Source organism: Platalea leucorodia (assembly GCF_965183815.1).
Source record: "Platalea leucorodia genome assembly, chromosome: 6".
NCBI lineage: Eukaryota > Metazoa > Chordata > Aves > Pelecaniformes > Threskiornithidae > Platalea > Platalea leucorodia.
The window spans coordinates 45,361,131-45,384,322 of NC_138828.1; the positions used below are offsets into that span (position 1 = coordinate 45,361,131).

At 36.9% G+C, this 23,192-nt stretch overlaps 1 protein-coding gene across 1 annotated transcript in view; it reads left to right on the forward strand.

Moving 5' to 3' along the window:
- Positions 1 to 23,192, forward strand: part of GALNTL6 (polypeptide N-acetylgalactosaminyltransferase like 6) — a gene marked incomplete at both ends in the record, with an annotated part of 483,371 nt that overhangs the window by 155,217 nt on the left and 304,962 nt on the right. Inside the window, one exon of the mRNA XM_082315259.1 lies at positions 11,780 to 11,888. Within this exon, the coding sequence (XP_082171385.1) occupies positions 11,780 to 11,888 (109 nt within the window). The remainder of the gene's footprint in view (positions 1 to 11,779; positions 11,889 to 23,192) is intronic.

A 23,192-nucleotide genomic window follows, 5' to 3' on the forward strand; every position in this document is an offset into this window, starting at 1 on the left:
GTTCCCTTTTGGTGTATTAAGGTATTCATTATATTCTTGTGTTATTGTTTAGTTGGTAGAAAGTAAGAGATTGAAAACCTTTTTCTCACATGAAAGGAGTATACTAAACAATGTTATTTTGTCAAATCTCCCTCAATTTACTTTTTTTTTTTTAGAGAGTTATCTATAAAAAAGTATTTGCATGGGAATAGCTTGACTTAAAAACACTTAGAAGAAAGGAAAGGAAATGACTGTGGGAATGAGACTGAGAATGGAATGAGCATGGAGTTAAGTCAGATTGAGAAAGCATGATGAGAACCAAAAAACCACCCCAAACCCAGGAAACCGAAAAAAACCTAAACCCAATTTATTAGTATTAGGAAGAAGGATTATAGTGCAGGCTGGAAAAAATTTAATCTAAATGTAATCTAACTTCACACAGGGAAGTGAAATAGGGTCTGTAGCTCATAGGTTAGGAACTGTTTGGTGGTTTTTTGGGTTTTTTTTTTGGTTTTTTTTGTTTTTTTTTTAAGTAGATGACTCTTAGACTTCTGTCATGATCATCTGTGAACATGTACAACGACTGAAAATTTTAGTTCCTTTAGTTCCAAACTTCATCACGCTGGGATCACTAGCAAGACTGCCGTTGGCCTCAGTAAACCCACACTGAGTTCACACAAAGCACAGAAATTGTCATGCTTCCAAAGACCTTGGAAGAGGTCTCCTTACCAGCTTCGTATTGTCTAAAGAAGGCTGAACAAGAATGTAAACCTGTCAGTTATGTTTAATCAGCTTTCTTTCTGCAGCAGTCTGTGGAGTTTGTTTGAAAATCTCTTGGACAATGGAGATTACTATCCAATGGAAAGAATTCTTTGAGAGATCGAGTAGTGATATATACACTGCAGCATCAGAAGCCTGCTGATAATGCGCTTGCATTTGAACAGATTAGTTTCATTCAAGGTCGTCTTTAAAGTGCAAGATAGTAATTCTTTTCTAACGTGGGTTCATTATGATGATGTGTTTTCTTTAATCCAGTGTAACCTAAACTACAAATTCCAAAATCAGGTATTAGTGATGCATTTAACTGGTATGTTTTAATACCAGTTCTTGAACTGATGGATGATTTTGCAGGAAGAGACTCTTTATAAGAACAGCATTACTTTCTGCAGATTATTTTGCATAAAAGTTTACTTTTTTATATAGATAGTCTGGAGTATTTGTAAACAGATTAGCACTATGTGACACTCAGCAATACAATAAAGTGTTTTCCTCCTCCATATGGGCATTGCCAAAAGCTTGAGTATTCTGGAAATCAGTGCCCTTGGCGCATGAATTCTGTTGTGGTGTGGATCAGCAAACAACTTTAGAAATACTATTTTCCTTCTTCTGTTTGTAAAACTGTTCAGACAATAGTGTAAAATAAAGTTACTGTATTTCACCTGTATGCAGAGGCTGTTTCATAGTATGGTTAATTTATCTATAGAGATTAGAATTTAAACTCATGGAAAACCTGATTAAAAAATCTACTACTCTTCTATTGTAACAGTTAAAAAATGTACTCATAGAAGGCTGTTAGCTTTTACAAATACTCCGAAAGGTCAAATTAATTTTTACCTTATACTGCAATCAAAAAGATGGAATATGCTATCTCATTGCTGTGGAAACTCATTTTTTTGTAGCAAATTTTTTATTTAGCTCTAAAACATGCCAGGTAGCAAGTTTGGCTAAAGTTAGTTTCTGCATCTGACCATTCTTTTACAATGTTTTTATTACAACAGAATATGCCAAAAAAAAAAAATAATCTATTTCTATTGAAAATATTAGTCAGCTTGGATTATTTAAAATAAGCAATAATAAATGGTAGCTATTTTTTTCTAATATTGCTGGGTCTGCTGGGTCAGTTGTATCAGATTTGCTGCAAAGCTGTTATCAGCTGTACCACAGAGATTTGAAGAATGTTACACTCATGAATAAAATGAATTTTTTGATGAGTACACGGTGCACCAAAGGAGAGAAGAAAAATTAGAAAATGTTTCTGAAATTGTTGTTGTCTCATGCTACAACAAATAAGTTGAAATTTTCTCATTAGTGATTACCTAACTGTAGTGATCATTCTGTACTGTTTATAAAATGTGTTCAGTACTCTGTAAATATTACCTAAGAGAGGATGTGCTTTTATTAAAAGAAATTCGAAGGCAAATTACTTTAGATGTAAGTTAGCATAGGAAAATGTGATTGTTAATCACCATTGAACAGATATCTCAAAGTGAGAAATGATTTCCTGCTTAAAACACCTGACGCTTGAATCCTGCAAAAGCACTTCTTGTCTTGAGTTGGTGCAGTGTCCAATACGAAGTAGCATGATTCTTTCCGCAGTGAAAATCTAAAGACATTCTTCTAAATTTGAGAAAAAATGTGTATATCTGAAAAGTCTATTAACAATAAGCACTGTTGTATCTTTATTATTCATCCTTGCAATATTGCAAACTGCAGGTAGTCAAAAATTTAATCAGTCCCCAAACAGATTTATCTCTCTCTTTTTTTTTTTTTTTTTTTAAATTAAATTTTAAAAATTAGCAAAATTACTAACAATCTGATTCTTTGCCATGGACATATGGTTTGGTTTTGGTTTGGGGGGTTGTTTTTTTTTTTTTATTTTAAGGAGAAGAGAAAGGCTGTTTATGTAAAAGAACATATTTATAATTTCCTATGACTGTGTGGCACATGTTTAAAAAAACCAACAACCTATCATGTAATACATTCTTTCAGGAGTCACTCACAATCATTGTTTATATTGTTCATCAGAAGGGTCTTACAGAGACCTTTGTTGGTTCAAAAACCAACCAATAGCCATGCTGGCAAAAATCCTTCTGAGTCTCTTCAAACCCTTTTCATGTTTTTTTCATGTAAAAAAAAACAACTTCTGAAAGATGCAGTCATTAAAAATATGCAGCATTAACACAACATCAGGTATGATTTTTAAACTTGCTGAAAATGAATAGTCAAGTATGGGTGCAGGCTTTTCTGCAAGCTTACCCTGTTGTGTTGGCAAAGCACTCTTGAGTTGAAGGAGAACTGGTAGTGGCCTCGCCCCCATCCGAAGGGACTGGTGCATCTGTCATAACGGGGAGAAGCTGAGGGAGCTGGGTCTGTTTAGCCTTAACAAGAAGAGGTATTTATACCCCTCTTACCAGTGGGTATAAATACCTGACTGCGGGGAGTGAAGAAGATAGGGCTAGACCTTTCTCAGTGGTGCTGTGGGACAGGGCAAAAGGCAATAGACACTAACTGAAATACAGAAAAATCTGTTTAGACATGCTGTGATGTGCCCGGGATAGCTACTTGGCATCATTCTGTCATGTATTCTTGTGGGGATTTAGAACACTTTTGCCTGTGTTACCTGAGTCATTCTTAGCAATCAGGAAATACAAATGTCAACTTTCTGGTTGCTTCTGTTTTATAGCAATAAGAGATGCCAACATGTAACTCATTGTTCTTGTAACAAATTAACTGAAATTTCACTGAGGTGATAATGGATGTTTTGGAAATGTTAGGTGTTAAAAGAAACAAGAAATAATTTTTCGAGGATATTTTCAACATACATCGGAGTTGCGAAGCTCAGAACTTTCCTTGGGGTATCACCTGATATAGTCAACGTAGTAGGAGTCCATGAACCCTTTTCCTGATAACTTGTAAAATCCATGTGTTCAAAATTCTACAACCTGAATGGCAGTGCATACTGCAAGCTCTTAATCCATGAATGATGGATGTAAGATGGTATCTGTGCTAAAGAAGCTGTTAGTCTTCTCATATCAATGTATATTATTAAACACCTGTAATCTTCCATAATGTGACATGATAAATCACAACTTTCCAGCATGCAGATACATCCTTACAGAGTTCTCATTCACCCAGTGCTCAAGCACTCATACACTGGGTCAAAAGGAAATCGTGATGTTTTTAAAACTCATGTTTTAACTCATTTTTTTCTGCAGTTTTTTGACTTTAACAACACAACCATAGTGCAGCAATAACAGCTTTTATACCTGTCTATAAAAATCTCAGTAATGAAATGCATGGGGAGCTTGGCATTTTCTAAATAACATTATTAACAGCTTTAATTTGGAATTGATGGCATGATGCTACCGAGTTGTCCATGATATTTTAGAAAGTAAAAGCACAGAAAGTCTGATATAAGTGTTTCAGAAATGAAATAACCTTGAGTCATTCAGATGTCGCAGACTAAATCAAGTGCTGCCCTTTTTTTGATGTGCTTGGCTAATTATTTCTGCTAATGTAAATGTCAGTGCAATGAACACTTATTTGCTGTGGCATAACAAATAAATGGCACAGGAAATCTGAGCATATGAAGAAATTCATCATGTCCTCAACTCTGTATTATATTGCTTCAAGTCAAGGGTTTAGAAAACAATTCAGGTTCATATTTTTAAAAATGTTTTAAAAGTGCTTAAAAATAAAGTAAAAATAAAATTAAAAGGCAGTAAGTATATCTGATTGTATTCTGATTTGTCCTTCTTTTTGAAAGATTCTGAGCTTTAGAGCCTTTACCACCTGCTCTTGATAGCATTTTACTGACCAAACTTTGCTTCATCCTCAGTGCCTTTCAACCTAATAAGTATATCTAGATCTATGGCAGTTGTTTATTTGAAGTATGTGGAAGGGTGGTGCTGAGGATGAGTTCCCCCAGATGTCCCTCTGGCTATCTCGTCTCTCCAGTTCTCCCTGGGCATCTCTTGTATGTCCCTGGAGTGCCGCTCAGATGGGCAGCAGTTTTGGCAGGCAGTGTCTGGCCAGCAGTGGTGCAGGACCGACTGGAACCGCCCGTGAGCGGTGTAGAGTGATGAGTGCCCCAGTGGGCAGGGTGGCCGCTGCCAGCCCGCCGCAGCCTGCCACTGCACCCGCTGCAGCCACTGCTTCCCTCCCAGAGGGACAGCATCCCGGAGAAGGACCCTGAGAAGCATGAGGCCTGGAGGTTCAAAACTATCAGCTGGTATTTTCAGGCTGTGCGATGCCTGCTCTTGGTATCTTTAGGAAAGGTCATGGTAGATCCAAACTACTAGTTGCGATACCTTTATTTTATGGTGATGGGAACTTCACTGCCGCTTAAGGACTGTATCATACCTATTTGCTCTGCATAATACTTATACACAGGTCTCAGTTTTATCTGGCAGTTCAGAGGTAAGCCCTTTTTTGTTTTTTTAGTCTAACACTGAAGAGATACAGGAAAGGAGAGTCACACAGGCACTGTTCAGGGCTTAAGTGTAGCGATGAGATGTTTGGATTTTATACCTTTTCTATATATCAGGCTACATTATATTGAGCAGATCCTTAGGGGAAATAATATTTTGGTTTTCATCCCTAATTCCCTCAGCCAGTCACTACTAGAATGGATGTTTCTTGTGTGTTGAAGTGGGAGAGCACTTCACTTCAAATTTTGGTGCTGTACTGCTAATATTTCATTTTGATAGGCTCATGCTGAAATTTAGCATCAACTGAAAAAGGGGAAATCTTTCAAAATGAATAGTTTTCGTGACTGTTCCACTTCTTAGGGAAGAAGCTTCATGAGAATGTCTGTCTTCCTATGCTTGTAACCACACCAGAACAGAAATTTTGGAAATGGACACCTTGTGATATTGCAGTGGATTTCTAATAAATACATGGTGGTATGTCTAGTGATACCACCCCTTTAAAAGGTGATCCTTAACTTTATTCTGATAAAGGAATTGATATAATTGCTCAGTGGGTTCAGATTTTTTTTCTTATTGTCTTGTTTGGTCAGAGTAGTTGGTCAGGCCTTAGAGTCCTGAGAGTTATCTGTGTTAGGAGGATGGAAAAAAAATATTAAATTATCTGTTCTACACAACACTGTTTACAAACACTATACAGAATCTTTTATTCCAAGAACAAAGGGGAATCAAGCAGTGGTTGTTTTTATGCTTCTCTTGAAACATCCCTGAAGGCGTCTAATCTCAGTACTTCTTTACCACTTTTCTTTCCCATGTGCATCTTTTCCTGAGCAGGAACAAGTGCCTATGTTCTAGGTAAGATTATTTCCTAAAATTCATTAAACAATTGGAAATGGTTGTGATGATCAGCATATGATGGTTTTTTTAATGCAGTATTTGATTGTGTATTGGTGTTTAGTAAAATAACCGTAGAGCGAGTGAGCAAATCCTCAGGCTCAAAGTGAATCTGTAATTATCTCCTCTTTTTTTTAGAAAAGTGCATTTCCATTGATACATCATCTTCCTTTGCCTAAGTCCCCTCTTAATTGTCTGCCTCCGCAGAGTGAAATTAAAAATAAATGAGTTATTCAATGAAGGCACTTGTTTCTGAGTTCGAGCTTTCAAATGTCACAGCAGAGAACCTTTTTTTTCCCCTCTGAGGGATCTAATAGTCTGTGAGTGAGTTTTTTGATAATTGTGCTATTTTTTTGGCTTATCATATTCTCTGTAATTGAACCAGATGTTGAGTCTTCTCTAGAGGAGAGGGATCTTCTGAGTCTGTGTAGTACTGTATCAGTCTTGCATCCCAAAAGGTTTGAGGTTAATGTGAAAATGAAATAGTAAGGCAGATGCTGCATGTAATGTTGCTGTAGGTGGGTAATCCCTTTTGGACCAAAACACAGAAAATGTGCAACTCGCAGCTGCATACTACGTGTAACAAATGGTTGGATGATAAATTGTTGTAGGATTTTTTTGACAGCCAGTCAAAATCCAGCTCTTCATATGCAAAGTGATATTTTCTATTATAATAGTGCTGCAATGATAAAAATAGTTCTTGAGTTCGAGAGGCTAAGGGCTGTAGAAGCAGACTGCACTATTTGTGGGTGACTTACAGAAATGTTTTGGAGGGGAAAACCCTGAGTATGTTTCACCTAATCAGCTGTCCTGGCTTCTCATTCCTATATGTTGATATATCACTAAAGAATACATATAAGCATTGCTTCTGTGTTAGGGTGAGGTACTGGGGGGGCAGGGATGCCTGGGCCTTCTCCTTTCTCATACCTTCGTTTCCTCTGGAAAGAATCCGTAGTGCTTATATTGGAAGGAACCATGATGTTCTCCAGTCACGCTTCCCATTTCTTAGCCCCCTCGCGTATACCAAAGAGTATTGTTGCCCTTGCAGTTACAGGCACGTGTAGAACTAAGACTTCACACCAATCTTGCAGTGTTGCTGCTATTTAAATATATGAGAACCCAGAATGTGCAAATAAAAAACATGTGTTCTCCAGAATACTTCGTCTCTCATGATCAATGGCTCAGTAATTTGCTTAGCCACAGATTAGTAATCCTTGATAAATTTTTCTTTTATGGGCTGGAACCCAAGTTTATTTGATTATTTGTTTAAATGTCTAAACTCAGTTTTGTGCTGAAGTCATAAGGTATTTTACAGCATGAATTTAATCAATTTTAGTCTGGCTGCTTATACGTTACCCCTAAAATGAAGAATTCCTTTTGTTGCCTTCTATAGCATTTCTACTTATGCAGTGTGGCTAACTTTATTTCAATTTAGCCCATCAGCTTATGGTTAAATATGTGTTCAGCAAAAATTCAGAATCAGGATCCGTTAGCACATTCCATCTTGTGAAGTAAATTCATGTTCACCTACTCAGAACTTGTCTTTCTGAGATTGACCGAAGAGGTTGGGATGTGGTTTCTGGGCTATCTTGTACATACTTACAAGTAACAACACTGTCTTGGTTATTATTACCTAGCCATTACACCAGATAGGCGTAGCCTGTGTATAACAAAACTGGAGTTTGTTCTAGTTTGATGCAAAATAGTGTAAATTATCAATGTATCCAAAAAGACAGAGAACTGAGAAAGAAAAGCAGAGAGTATGTAGGGTGAAGACAAGGCTAGAATAAGACTATTAAATTATTTTTCCTTTTTTTTTTTTTTTTTTCTTTCCTTTGCTTACGTGCCAGCTGGAGATGCTTTAGAAATGGGGGCTCTTCCAGTTGTTGTCATCTGGAAGAAGGAGGCATGTGAGCATACTTAAATGAATTTTTACAATGGAGCCTTTTAACAGTTTTAAAACATTCCATAAACTGTGTTTTAAGGTCTTTCAAAATGCAACTTGTTTACCCTTAGGCAGAAGTGAAACGGAGGAACCAGTTTTCTCAAATGCTTTTGTATCTTGTTAAGAAATATAGCAACATCAAAAAAAAGAAAAAAAAAAATTCCTTCAACTGCTGACAAGGGAGATATTTAGTTGAGGGACTGAAAGCAGTTCTCATTTCTTCAGAGCTATAGAATTTTCACTGCAAAACTCTTGCTCTTTCCAGACAGTTTGGCTGTGAAACTCTACATCCTTTCCTAAGCCCTATTTCATGCTCACTGCAGAAGTAAAACTCTAGTGTGTAGACAGGGCGAATTTCATGAAGTCCAGTCCCTCTAAGGGCCGCAATGTTCACTCCCCATTGAGATTATGCTGTCTGAATATCACTCTTAGGAAGCCACTTGCAAGGGCATTGTATTTAATTCCCTCCTACATAAAAAGGGCTGAAAAATCACCATGGTATTGATTTCTCTTAACAACATGTATTTTGATGGGAAAGAGTTAAGGGATTTATTAAAAAAACCCCAAAGAACCCAAACAAAACCCTCAGTCATTAAACAGGGACTTATGATGGCACCAACACTACGTTTTTGGATTTGTTTGTTTCCTGTTTCCTCTTAGGGCAACGTAACCCTTCCCAAATATGAGTCACAGTAAGACTTCAGTTAGCTTTTTGTGTATTGCACGATATTTGGATTTATATTTATCCTTTTGCTAGATTACTTTTAGTGAATGTATTTACTTAACGATATTATGCTTGCAAGAGGGGCCCCTGGTACATTAGACTTGTAAATGTTATCAGGTAAAGTAACTACAAGTAATTAATATTTTTAAGAGTATTGGCATCAAAATGCAAATAGGCAACAGGAAACCAGCTGTACACTCTACTACTCGGCTTGCTTTCAGCGTGCTGCAAACTTGCCATTTAAGTCACTATTTTTAGGGAAAGAAGCCAGCACAGGAATAAATGGTCACAAAAGTGACATTTATCCTGCTTTTGATAGTTTTGGTAGTCTTGAATTTTTGGGACCAAGTGGTTCACACCAGCTGGACCCATATTGACAAGGGACAAAAGTTTAATTGAAGCCAGCCTGTCTAGGCCTGACTTTTAAAGAGCCAGTTACTGCCGCAGAGTGGATGATTTTAGGAATTTGGGCTCAAGAATCATGGTTAATGCTGTTGCAGCCTGTGTTCTACCTTATGCTTCTGACTTTAAAAACCAAGCTATTTAATATTGCTATTAGGGCATTAGCATTATTTGAACTCAAGAATTATTGAAATTAATGAGTTCATTTCAAGGACATGAAAGGTTAGATATTGTGATAACATGAAATAGTTTTATCAGGATATCTTCGGTTCTTCCAGGTGTGAACCTCTGACATATTAAAACATGAAAACAGCATGTTTTCTTGGAATACGTCTGCAAAAATTGTAATAGAGGAGTGAACACAGGCTGGATTGCATTTTGGTGATATGTAACATAAGTTACCTTTAATACCAAAACTAAAAAAAGTAGGTCCTGTAAGCAGAATGTGATGGATTTGTCTCTGTAACTCAGGGATTTATTGGAGAGCACTGAGCTCACAACACCTTGCCCTGAATATCCAACATACACAGCAATATCAGCTGACCCAAAGCAGAGGTTTTCTTCATGGGTCTTTGTCAGCCAGGATTTCTAGCATTCTTTGCTCGAAGGTAACCAACCATGCCTGGCATTCCTCACTTCTTGCTTACAACTCTGAAAGTCTTCAAACCCCAGTTTTAAGGATGGCTTAGCTACCAGGTCCACATCATGTAGCTTGGCAAGCATTTGTCTGTCCTAAAAAGAGAAACCCTAACTGAAAATGCTGAAAATACTTCACTTGGAGCCACTGAGTATCATCAAGTTTTGTGCTGCCAGTAGTGTAAAATCAGTAAAAGATGGGTGGGTCCAATGTTTGTTGGGTTTACGTTCTTCATACATGAAGTTCAGAGCATTGCTCTTACACATGCATAAGATTTTTGTAGAGCTTTCAATATTTCCTAGTAGAAGGCTGATCAAATGTTGCTTCCCTGGAACTGCTTTTCAAGTGTGTTTTCACATACCCTTTGATAGCAACATTTGTAACATGCATTATACATGTGCCTTCAGTCTGGACTACTTACTGGTTCAAACCTAGAATTAACAGAACTAGAGTTTTCATGTTACTCTTAAGCAGCAATGAATTGCTTCCTCACTTTCTTCAGCACAGATACGGTAGATCTTCTTCTTCTTTACTCATCAACATTTTCTCTGCTTCTTTTACCACATTTTTTGTAAATTAGGCATTTAGAAAAACACTAACTTTATTTGAAACCTTCTGCAGCTTTGTACTACTTTCTACAGATCTAAATTTTGTGTGCTTCTAATGTACTTCTAATGGTACTTTTCTATTTTATTTTTTTATAAAACACAAGCATTTGGCAGAATGAGAAAAAAGAAAAGCTCTAGAAAGATAAATTTGCTTAGAAGAGAAGCGATTCTTGGCTTTACCCAAGAATTTGGAGTCTGGAAAGGGGAAGTCAACTTACCAACTGCGAGTTGCATGGGAGTTTTTTGTTGGGTATTTTTTGGGGGGGCAGGGGTTGCTTGGTTTTTTACCCTTATCTCTTACCTTGAAGAAAGATCTACAGGATTTGAAAGTGCACAGTCTCCGCTCTGTGCCTCTGATGCAGTGAGCCTGGCCTTATGTGAATAGCAGTAACTCATCATTAGCTATGTAAAAAAAAAAAAAAAAATTAAAGGGGAACATTGGGAGCTGCTGTGTAACTATAAGTCTAATTTTGCACAAGTGATAGTTTAAGGAAAAAATCAAGGTACTTACTTCATGAGTTGAAGGATAAGGCATTTTTGAAACCTGTTCAGTTTTAGTGTTCCATTTAACTTCCATGGTCATCTTGCCAAGCAGTCACAGCAGGATACTGCTGGAAAGAGAAATGTTAAGCATGAGTTGTTTGACATACATCAATTAATTATTTGTCAAGAACTAAATTCATGGTTTTCTGTCCTGATTTTGGCTGGGATAGAGTTAATTTTCTTCCTAGTAGCTGGTATAGTGCTGTGTTTTGGATTTAGTATGAAAATGATGTTGATAACAAACTGACCTTTTAGTTGTTGCTAAGTAGTGCTTACACTAGTCAAGGACTTTTCAGCTTATGCCCTGCCAGTGAGAAGCTGGGAGGGGGCACAGCCAGGACAGCTGACCCAAACTGGCCAAAGGGCTATCCTATACTATATGACATCATGTTCAGTATATAAACTGAGGGGGAGTTGGCTAGGGGCAGCAATTGCTGCTCGAGAACAGGCTGGGCATTGAGCAACTGCATTGTGCATCACTTATTTTGTATGTTCTTTTATGATTATTATTAGTGTTATTTTACCTTCCTTTTCTGTCCTATTAAACTGACTTTATCTCAGTCCGCAAATTTTACTTTTTTTTTTTCCGATTCTCTCCCCCATCCTGCTGCGGGCGGGAGTGAGAAACAGCTGTGTGGTGTTTAGCTGCCTGCTGAGTTAAACCATAACACACACTATTTAGAAAAATAGCTTCATTTACCACAGTAATGTTTCAATATTTGCATTGGATAAACTGAATGTTTTATTTTCTTGTGCCATGTTATAAGTGTTCTTCTGTAATAATGCAAACCATATATGTATGCATATATTTATTTATTTGTGTTTTTATTGTTTTCACAGACACTTCCATTGGGGCTGGGAGGCGGACAGCTCTTTACTTGGACTGATGGCTTAAAAAGGAAGGACTGGCATGATTATGAAAGCATTCAAAAAGATGCTATGCGTTCAGGTATACATAAGTTTGGCGCATATTTAAGTGGTTTATTCATTCCTTCTCTATATGGTTATTTTTTCTTTTAAGTCAGTCAGCTAAAAAGCATTCCTAACAGCCTTTTTTTGATTGTAGCATGTCACAAGGACATAATGTTCTGAACTTGAGGGGTCAGACCAAGCACAAATACCTTATCTCTGAAAATAGCCAAGTGAAAAAAAAATAATGTGTTTCAAGCTAGTAGCTATATAATGGTTGTACAAGGAAATGGGGAAAAATACTATTAACAAAATATTTTTCAGGTTGAAATCAGTTGTTATACTGTGACCAAATATAAGCAAAAGTGTTGGTTTGCAAAGGGACATATGTTACTACTGAAGCTGAGCTGTCCTTAAATCAGTTGATAAAATCTGAGCCCAGTACCTATAACTGTCAGGAACATCCACGGTTATGTTAGGAACAAACTTTGACCCTTTTGCCATTGTCGAACTTGAATCCTTCAGTGTTGGTAAAGCTACTTCACTTCATTCTGACAGTCTAAAATTATTTGAAAATGGGAGCAAATTTTATTTGCAGATACACTGAAGGACACTTTGTTACAGTGAGTAATGTAATTTTAATGTATCTTCATGTAGTGTATGCCATATGTGCAAAGAAAAGTTTGTGTTCCTCTTTCTGTCATCAGAGCATGTTCAGACTTGAATCTTTCTTTTATAATATAATTTACAGCTATTCAACGTAAGATGAATTAAATTAAAAGGAAGGAAGGGCAACAGGAGTTGAATTGCACCTTAATCAGTGTCTGAAAGTCATTATTTTACAAAGGCCAATCTACTATCATAAAATAAATTATTCTGTCTTGATCCCACTGGCAGAAGACAGCCAGCACCTCCCCCAGAATAACTCTATAACTGAATCCAGTTGACAGATTCATAAGACTTGGTAAATACTTAATTTTGCAGGGGCCTGAACCAGTAAAATATCTCAAGTGTAGGTTAATTTTATAAACTGTTTTTCCCTTTCTCTTTTGAGTCTTTTTGATCATGTCCTGGTTTCATCTGGGATAGAGTTAATTTTCTTCCTAGTAGCTGATATAGTGCTGTGTTTTGGATTTAGGATGAGAATAATGTTGATAACACACTGATGTTTTTGTTGTTGCTGCGCAATGCTTATACTAAGTCAAGGACTTTTCAGCTTCTCATACTGCCCTGCCAGTGAGGAGGCTGGAGGCACACAAGAAGCTGGGAGGGGACACAGCCAGGACAGCTGACCCAAACTGGCCAAAGGGCTATGCCATACCGTATGACGTCATGCTGAACAAAAAATCTGGGGGGTGTTGGCCAGGGGGGCGCAGCCGCTGCTCAGGAACTGACTGGGCATCAGTCAGAGTGTGGTGAGCAATTGCATTGTGCATCACTTGTTTTGTATATTCTTTTATCATTATTATTATTTTCCCTTCTTTTTCTGTCCTATTAAATTGTCTTTATCTCAACCCATGAGTTTTACCTTTTTTCCAATTCTCTCCCCCATCCCACCTGGGGGGAGTGAGCAAACAGCTGTGTGGTGTTTAGCTGCCTGCCAGGTTAAACCACGACAATCACTAACTAAAAAAAAAATTATCCTTCCCTCCCACACGTGCTTAGGAGGAAAAAAGTTGGGGAAGGGGATGAAGTTATTCTAGGCATCTTAGGAGTTGTCAGATCAATGTTCATTGTGTTCCAAATTGATAAGTGTAAAATGACAAACATCTAAGAGAGAATGTACAAAATAGAAGCAGCATATATGTAGAAACATGCACGTATGTAGGGAATATCATGTTATCTGGTTAGAATGGACCTTTTTGAGGGATGCGCACTGACGCTTTGGCAATGTACTTTTGATTCCTGAGTATGTGAAGTGGACCCAATACGTTTTGGAAAAAAAAACAGTAATACTTATGATTATCTCATGGATAGCTATAGCATTACCAACGTAATGCAAGCCATTGCATGGAGGTGACTAACAAATTAGCAAAACATGTTACAGAGCTCTGTAATTCCCAGTCCTACTCCTAATGTTGTAACTGTAGTAGAATGCCCTAGTATGTGAATATTTTTTCCAGTACGCTTCTATTCTGGGTAATAATAATAATAATAATAATACATTAACTTCAAATATTCTGACTTACTTATGCTTTTATTGGCTTCCTTCTGATAGCATTTGCTGAGTTTGACCATTTAAGAAATCTTTTTTAATGATTTCTGTCATTATTATTCATTAGATTAAATTAACTTTTAATGATTTTTTTCCTTTGAAAATCACAATATAGTAATACAAATGCAAAGCTAGAGTATCTCAGTGCACTCTTTTGGGACATACTACATAATTTCTGTCCCTAATAACAAAACAAAATATAGCTGAAATCAACTTTTAATTAAAAATCAATCTGAAGGTATGAAAATAACACCCGTGAAAGGGCTTCTTGGGACATTTCAGAAAAGGCAGTCAATGCTCATTACACAGAAAAGAAGAAAGGACCGAAGTCTTTTTTTGATTCAGTTTAGCTGTTTATCTGTAAAGCTTACAATTTCCTGAGCACTGGGAGTGTGAATTTCATAAATCTAGTTATGGAGAGGTGTTAGTTCCTCCGTGCCTAGTTTTTCTGTTTCAAGGCCAAGTATTTTGTTCCCCTTTTAGTCCACCAAATTAAAACCAATGTTGCTGAATTTGAGTGGTCTCTCCTCAATGGAAATCATTCAATTATTTTAAAGCTAAAGAGAAAAGCCATTTGCAAGACATGCAGAAAAATGGTACTATTTCTATTTATTTCATGCGTTCTAGCTCATCTTTTTTGGCTCTAAAATTACAAATGATCTTGCATATAAATGCTGAAGTGAGCTCATGTTACTTTTGGTTTCGTGGGGCTTTGTTGGACCATCTGAGTTTCAAATGTGTGTTTATGGTGTTTCTACCACATAGTTCACATTCTGTTAGCATGATGATGGTACTTGAGAAGGACTGAAGGGAGTAATGGAGTGGCAGGGCTTTACATGTATAAGCTCCTGATATAGCCAAAATGTAATTAATATTCAAAGACTCTTGCAGAGACAGAGGCTTCAATAACTGGTACTACTTTTTCAACTTTTCACTTATATGGAATTTGCTCATGGTATAGATCCTTCCAAGGGCAGTGCCCTTCAGCTGGAATTATTTGTTGAAGTCCTTTTGAGTGGAAAACACCCTTGTGGGCTTCCCACCTGAGAAAACAAAGGATGGTACAGATGCAGTCACACCATATGTGGTGCTTACTGCCGCTGTTGCATCAGTGAGGGTCTGAATCTATCTGGTGTCCACTTGTGCCATGCATAGTTTTTATTTAATGTTCTTTGATAGCTTAGAGTCTCACTCTGTAAGATACCCGTTTTACAGCAGAAGACACATTAACTAGTAGCTACGCGTGTAATCTAAAGACCTGTGATATGTATTCATGGTGGCTATTTCTTGGGATGAGGTCATTACTTTTGGAAAATACATATCTTGTGTGTTAAGAATGGGAGAAGCACATCTGAAGCTGTTTCACATACCAAAGTCCAGGCAAGCCTCTTCAAATGTGCGTAAGATTACATCTAATTTGGACATTAGCTTGTCTTTTTTTAGTAACCTTGTGGATTGTTACTCTGTTCTCAACGCAAAAGTAGTATACTCGTACTGGATACGTGTGTGTGTGTATTCTACTCCACTGCTAGTGACATTAAAAAAGGAAATGAGCTCCTCAATGAGGTACACCAATGAAGATATCACAGGTGGTATGGCCTGTAGTTAAGGCAGCAATCTGGGAGTCTATAAATTTGAGTATGTTTCCAGTTTTCTCACAGGAATTTCATTTTGTCTGTGACTTAATTTCTTGGAAAGAGATAACACTTTCTGGCTCTGTTAAGAATGTTGTAGGATATTGCTTCTTACTGGTGGAGAAAATGCAAAGCAGTCTTTGGAGTCATAATTCCTTAACAGCGAATTTGTCCAACAGCCATATTTGTTCTGTACCCTAGTAAAAATCTGTAAATTAGCGTGTGATGTGGGACTGCACTGCTAGCAGTTTTGCTTATCACAGCAAGGTTCAGTGGGCTACACACAGGTTTCTCTGAGATATTGCCATGATCTTACTAATACTGCTACACAGATGCACAAAACAGCGATCAGCTCCTACACCTACGCCCAGCTGTATCTTGTGTAACAGAATACCTACTGTACAACCACCACTGAAATCCAGTCTGCTTGGATTTTCCTCTCTGACTTCAAACCATGTGTCATTTTGATTTAGAAAAGAAAAAAAAAAAAAACAAAAAACAACGACCCAACTCCAGAATCAACAATTTGCATTTTCTGAAGTTAACTGGGCACACAGATGGGTTAAAAATTCCCCACAGACAGATCTTCAGATACAGTTTCCATGTGAGTGATTCCTTCATCTCCAGAAATGACCATGTAATACTGGCACAAATGGCTACAATTTAAGAAGTGATTTCTTAGTAGTCAAATGCAAGGTCAGTGAAACAGATAATTCAGGCCATCCCAGAGAGGTAATCTTCTTCCAAAGATGAAATGACTTGGGGATTTGCAGGTTACTTGTGATATATTTTCTGCCGTGAATGAAAAGACTAAAGTGGTCCTAGATAGGTATGAAAATAAATTCATTTACATGGCAGTGGTAGAAGTATTATTTAGTCAATGTAGATGGAATGCACAACCTTTCTCAAGGAAATTACATATGGATCTTTGCTGAAAAAGATGATGACTTTGAAAGCATCATGATGTTTAGTGTTGATGTGTTCCAATTAAGACATCCCAATTTTTATTTCAAAATGATGCTTTGTCTTGGAACTTGATTGTTTTAAAATCCCCAAAATCAAGGTTTTTTAATAAATGAGTTATTTTTAAATTCTCAAAATTTTTTTTCTTTGTCTAGAAAATAGGAAATAAATTATTCATGTGTTCCTGTTGCTTACCTTACCCATACAGAACTTTCAAAACTCACAGCGCAGCCAGGTGAGACACAGGAATGATATTGGTCCAAGTGATTGAGAGATGAGTCTGTTATGCTTGAGAAGTTTCCCTCCCCATACTTATTTGTATTGCTGAAGGTTGTTCTTTAAAAAAAAAAAAAAAAACAAAGACATGCCAACAAAAACAACAAAAAACCCGACCACACCGAGAGACAGTATTGAAGACGTTTGTGCTAGATTTTATGCGTTGGTTTATGTTCTTTAAAAGGCTCACCAAAGAGCACTCCTGTTTTAAATGTATGTATAAACTGACTAACTACTGGCTGTTCCCTCTGTTATTGGAAGGAACGGCTGCACCTGGATACACTGTTCATTTAGGAAATGCATTTCTTGCTCTTTTCATATACCTTGATAAATAACATTTCATATAGCCAGATTTGTCATCCTATACCTATTGTCATTGGAGGTGTTCCATATTTAACGTTTCTAATTCTGTCTGGAATCTTCATAGTTCTCTGACCGCTATGATAGAATGATTTTGACAGGTTAATTGTATATTTTTTGTATGGTATGATGTTTAGTCTTGCTTTTTTACTGTGAGTTAGGAAAAGCACCAGAACTACTTCTCTAATACCAATTAATTTGCTGTTCTACTTGCAGCTTATTTCTCTTTCACAAGTTTTTAATGCAGTTTCAATATTTTCAATCTCTCTGAGTGGAAAAAAAAACCCTTGCAAAACAGTTCTAAGAACTGTAGTTGGTTAATTTTGATACATGAATGCAAGAAGCCAGTAGAGGGAATGTGCTGTTGTGTTGCAGAAATACTAATTGCAATGCTGTTGGTAGAACAGGGAAGATAGCCAATTAGTTGACAGTTATCCAAGCCCTGATTTACTGAAATCAGGAAAGGAGCTCAGAAAGGAGCATTTAATGACTTATATTAAATATACTGCTCATCAGTACAGAATAGACGTAGTGAAATGAAAATTATTTCATTCAGTCATCCCAATCACTTCCATTTTTCTCTGAATATTATTCTGCCATTACCTCAAAACCAGTGACTGAAATACAGAAAAAAGAATGCAAAAGTTTAGCTTAAAAAGACAAACGAACGAACAAAAAAACCAAAAAGTCCCGCTTGACTAAACAGTTCTGATAGATACTTTAGAAGAAAAAAATAGAAGTTTACTTGTTTCCACTTTGTGAAGAAACCCATTAAGTCAATCAGATATTACAATGGAGGGGTTGGGAACAGAATAAGCTAATCAGAGAAACTGACTTTATTGGAGCTGATATGTCATGCCATCTTTTTGACAAGAAATCAGCATCTAAACTAAGAGTTGTTTCTATTAATTTAGTTTCCTCTGGGAATACAACTGATGACATGCCTTGATGAAGAATATGCTAAATTTGCATTAAAAAATATGAGAACTATAAGCAAATGCAAATCTTACATCTGTCATAATTTTTATTTCGGCAAGTAGTAAACAATGTCTTCTGTATATCAGAAGAGCGTTCTTGCAATGCAGTTCAGAGTTGTGAGTGCACCCTGTGTAAACGCAGCTTGCATAGTAATAACCTAGGTGGCTACTGGCATGGATATTAGCCCAGCTACAGCAACACTAATTGTATCACGGCAGTGTAAGTCTGCCTGCATCTCTGGATATACAGATCCTGGATGCTGAAGCCCTTGATATTGCCGTTTATCAGCTACTGACTTGGCAAGTTTCTTTGTTTCATCATGGATTTCCCTACTTCCCTTTGATTGTCTGGGGAGGGCTCTGAGGACATGTCTATCAGGAGGTTCATTTCAGGAGCATGGCGCCAGTGGCCACTAATTTTCCAGGCTTTCTGTGCAGAACTAGGAGTCTGAGATCCCTGAATGCTCCCATGAGGGATGAGATTCACAGGAGAGAGCCATGAAGGCCTAAGGTAGTAATTCAAAAGCATCCATGAGAAGAAATTCTGTTGATTCCGCCTCTATCTTTATGTCCTGGGTAGTGAGACAAAGAGTCCTAGCGAATCAATGTCATTGTTACTCCATTTCTGAAAGTTATTGTATCTATTTCCCTCAAGAAATTCTCAGCTGTATGTGCTCATCAATTATGACTAATAGCAGTAATAATGAATTACAGCCCTTCACAGATAAGAGGAAGGATTCAAATGTGTAATTCTTGGGCTTTTAAAGAAGTACAGATTGAATGTTTATATTTAAATATGGTGCTATTTCTGATCATGAAAAGCTATTTCTAACTCTAAGTGATAGCTTTCCCATTGTAAAATGCTGCAAAAGGGGAACTGGAGGAATAGAAAAATGGAAGCTTTCCAGCTGAGCAGAACTGATGGAAAACAAAAAATAAGGTTTAATTTCTGAAAAATTATTTATCAATTCTGTTAATGAAATTAATAGCCTATAAAGCGATGTAGAAAAATTGCATACTGCAAGTTCCATAGTGGTTTTTCTGTTTTCAATTTCTGTTTCACATTGTTTTGGAAAGGAAACATTTCAAAGAACTGTTCTTTAAATACTGTGGGTTGGGGTTTTTTTTTGTTTCTTTTCTTTATAATGGTTTGGAGATATTTTTGACCGCTTGCATGTGTATGCTGAAATGATTGTGTTCTATGAGGGGCATTGAAAATTCACTGTATTCTGAAAGCAAATTTCTGAGAGAATGGTAACAGGTAAGGAGCTGTGTTTATAGCACTAAATATAAATTTATAAAAGCCTTTGTCTTGAAAAGAAATTGGTTAAGGAATCAATAAAGTAACTTCTAAGATGTGGCTGTCACTAGTTTGATATTTGACTGCTGAGCCATTTTGCACCTGTCTGCTAATGAGACCTCAGAGGAAAAACTTTTAGAATATATCACCCAAGCGTTATCCCAGCAGTTATCGAGCCATTTGCACAGTCTTTGTTCCTCTTATTTGTATATTTAAATAGCATGTGGAAGCCTTATGTGGAGGGAAGGAATGAAGGTTTTCATTCTTTCCTATATTCAGTATAGTCTTTACCTTTCTGCTTCTTCAAAATGTTATCTTGACCAGGAGAAGGGGATTTTAAAGGTCTTGACCTTTACATGCCTCAGTGCAGGCATTTCATAAAGATTAGTTCTATAAACAAACAGACAGTATGTTCGACAGTTCTACAAACAAACATTCATACAGATTAGTTCTATAAACAAACTAAACAGAGACATTGAAAAAGAAGTGAACTGTATATGTTTGTGATGAAAATGGAAATAGAATGAAACTGTATTCTTGGGGTGGAATGTTAAAAGGAGGCAAAAGAATCAATAGTGCTTTTGTACAACAATAAAAAGTAGTCAACACCTGAGATTTGACTTCTGTATGACCTAAAGAAATAGTGCACTGGTGATTTTTTTTTTTTCCCCATCACTTCTGTTCAAGAATTTTTGAGAATAAAGTACTGTAGAATAATTCCCCCCAAACTTCTGTGGTTAATCCTTATCATTTTGAACAGTCCTCATTCTTAGATGCAGAAGAACTTGTCAAAGCAAAGCCTAATGCCAAAGTGCCTCTAGAAGATATGAGGCAGCATCATGCAGATAGCAACATTAAATGTAATTCCCTATTGGCTATGAAAAAAATTAGTTCTGTGGTACTTATACAGATAAATATAATCAAAGTTGTGCAGGGAAAGAAACATATACTAAAATATTGATTTACTTATCCCGTATTTCAGATGGGATTACACACTGGGAATTCTGTCAGCATTATATATTAAACAAAGTTACTAAATTTAATTTAGGCCTCTGAACTTGCAACTCCTTTAGAAAGAATTTGAGAACTTGCAATATAATTGGAAATGTAGTGGTAGCCAAGGTCTCAATAAACAGTCGTAACCTAATTGTTCATAGCATTAATCATGAATATGCTTCATGCAGTTTACAGTGTATAGTTTTGTAAAAGGGAAAAATGTTCATCAGTTTATCTCAATGCAAGTCTGACATGATTAAAAAATTCTAAAAAGTACTGTTAATCATTGCTTGTCAAGGAGACAGCGTGTAATGGGTACATAATATGGAAGAGATGGTTACAATCTACTGCAGTTACATAAAGTGTTTCACATATTAAAATGCATTTGCTGTGTAAATATAAAGCGCTCCGGACTATGATCCGATTCTACCACTGTTACTCAAGCTGAATGGACTGGATGTCCTTTTGAAAACAGTGAGATTAGTTTGGAGCCAGGTGCCAAGCACAAATAAGGGTATTATACTCTCAAATACTGATTTCGAAAGAGAGGTTTTTCAGTGATGCCTTCTCCAGAAGTTTAAACCCTGATATCTAGAAAATATGGTTTGTTTTGCTTTTTTTCACAAGTGCTTAAGTTTTTCCCTGGACGACTACGAATTTGCTTCCTGAGATTGTGGAATGGCATCTCACAGTATTATTTAAGTGGTGATTTGGGGTTAGGACACACCCCCACTGGATCCCAAGTTACAACCTAGTATTACACTGCTGCAGAAGAAGAGAGAAGGTGTAAGGCTGTGGCTGTATAGCATTTGTCTCTGTCAGAAAACTGTGCACATGATAGAACTAACTCTTGCCACTTAAATCTGTATGTAAAAAGGAGTTTATGTGTGGCTGTATGTCAGAGTCAACCTTCCTTTTTAAAGCACAATGACTCTGTGGTCTCAGTGCTCACAGCAAAGATTTGAGGCACCTCTTGTGGTTGAAGTTAACTAGATTCTTCCCCTGTTCTTCCCTGCCTCCCCCTCCGCCTTTGAAAACTCATCAGTGATACCACTTGAATGTAATTGGTAAGCTCATTTTTAAGGACTACCAGAGAGGCCAAGGAAGGGGGAACAGAGTTCATAATACATCCATTTGACTCGTATTAATTAGAGCTCTGAAAATGATCTTCAGTGTACCCCTTCTATACTGGGCGTTGGCATGTTTTTACCCTGACAGGCAGAGAGAAAATTGTATTTCCAGTAACTTGGCAAGAAATGTCTATGACTACACTGTAAACCAGTGATACATATCCTAGCTTGAAACTAGTGTCCAGATTTCAAGAAGTGCACTGTTAAAAAAATCATTAAAGTTGCTAGTCTTTCATCTTTATATTTTAATCTGTGGGGGGAAGTGTGGTGTCAAGTCCTTAACAGACCAAACTGTCCCCTCTAGTACCTTCTCTCCTCGTATTTAAATGTTGATCTCAATGCTTACACAATTTTGAAAAGAAAGAAACACACAAGCCAAAGCAAAAACAAAATTTAAAGAAAACACCAAGAAGCAGATGCCATCTGCCAATTAACTTGTGATAGTCCCAAGTATATTATTACACCTTTTGTATGGTGGTGAAGATCTGTCAGTGGCTTCACATCAGTATTAGTGATGAAGTGCTGATTTTGGTGACTGTATTTAATGTGTAATACTTGGGGGTTTAATAGAGTTGCTGCCTGGAAGGAAGTGAAAAAGAAGAGAAACTTGACTTTAGAAGTTTTGGGGTTTTTGGGGGGGGGCAGGGTGTGTGTGTGAGAGAGGAGGTCTCAGCTCAAGTCTGTCTTTGTCACTTAGAGTCTAGGAAGGTGTTTTGGTCACTGTTAGCACCCTGTTATCTTTCTCCTTTCGCTTAAACTTTTTCGGGACTATCTAATGAAATGTAATAGGAGTTCATCTGTGGATACTAGGGGGTTTTTTTAAAGAGAAATATATTTTGTAGTAATTCTGGAAAAGGAATTTTATCTGGATAGTCTTCTGAAACGTGGCTCATTTGCAGGGAGAGTTTGAAACAGCTGAGAGACCTTCAGACTAGATCTGTCTGTGCAGAAGGAGGAGAGCTCTATAGACCATCTAAATTGAGTTGGTTGTCTCTTGTGATAGGTGTAAAAATGATCAATTCGGCAGTTCAGGGCAATTACTGCTTGACTCAGTGGCACAAAGAAACATTGTTTTCTTTTGTATTTCAGTTTCCAGTTGTTGTTTGTTTTGCTATGAAAATCCCAATTCAAAGAAGAAGGGGGAAATGAATCTTGATAAACTTGGCAAAAGAGCTGGAACAAGTACTTGACAGCAATTATAGCATATCAAGACCATACTTTCCAATTCAGAAGCAATGACAAAAGGGAATTTTTCCTTACTACTTTTGTGTCATCTTTTAAGTTTAGAACATGGAATAAGCTTCTGTCAATGAGCTTTAAAGACTATTTCTTTTAAAGGTTTAAGGAAGACATTCCTTTAACCTGAATCCAGGTCAAAAGACCCATAAGAGGAACTTCAATTTTAAATGTTTGCAAATGATTGACCAAGACTTTTTTCTTTTGGTCTAATCTATATATTACTTGAGGGAATTTGCTATGAGCGTAGTATGCCG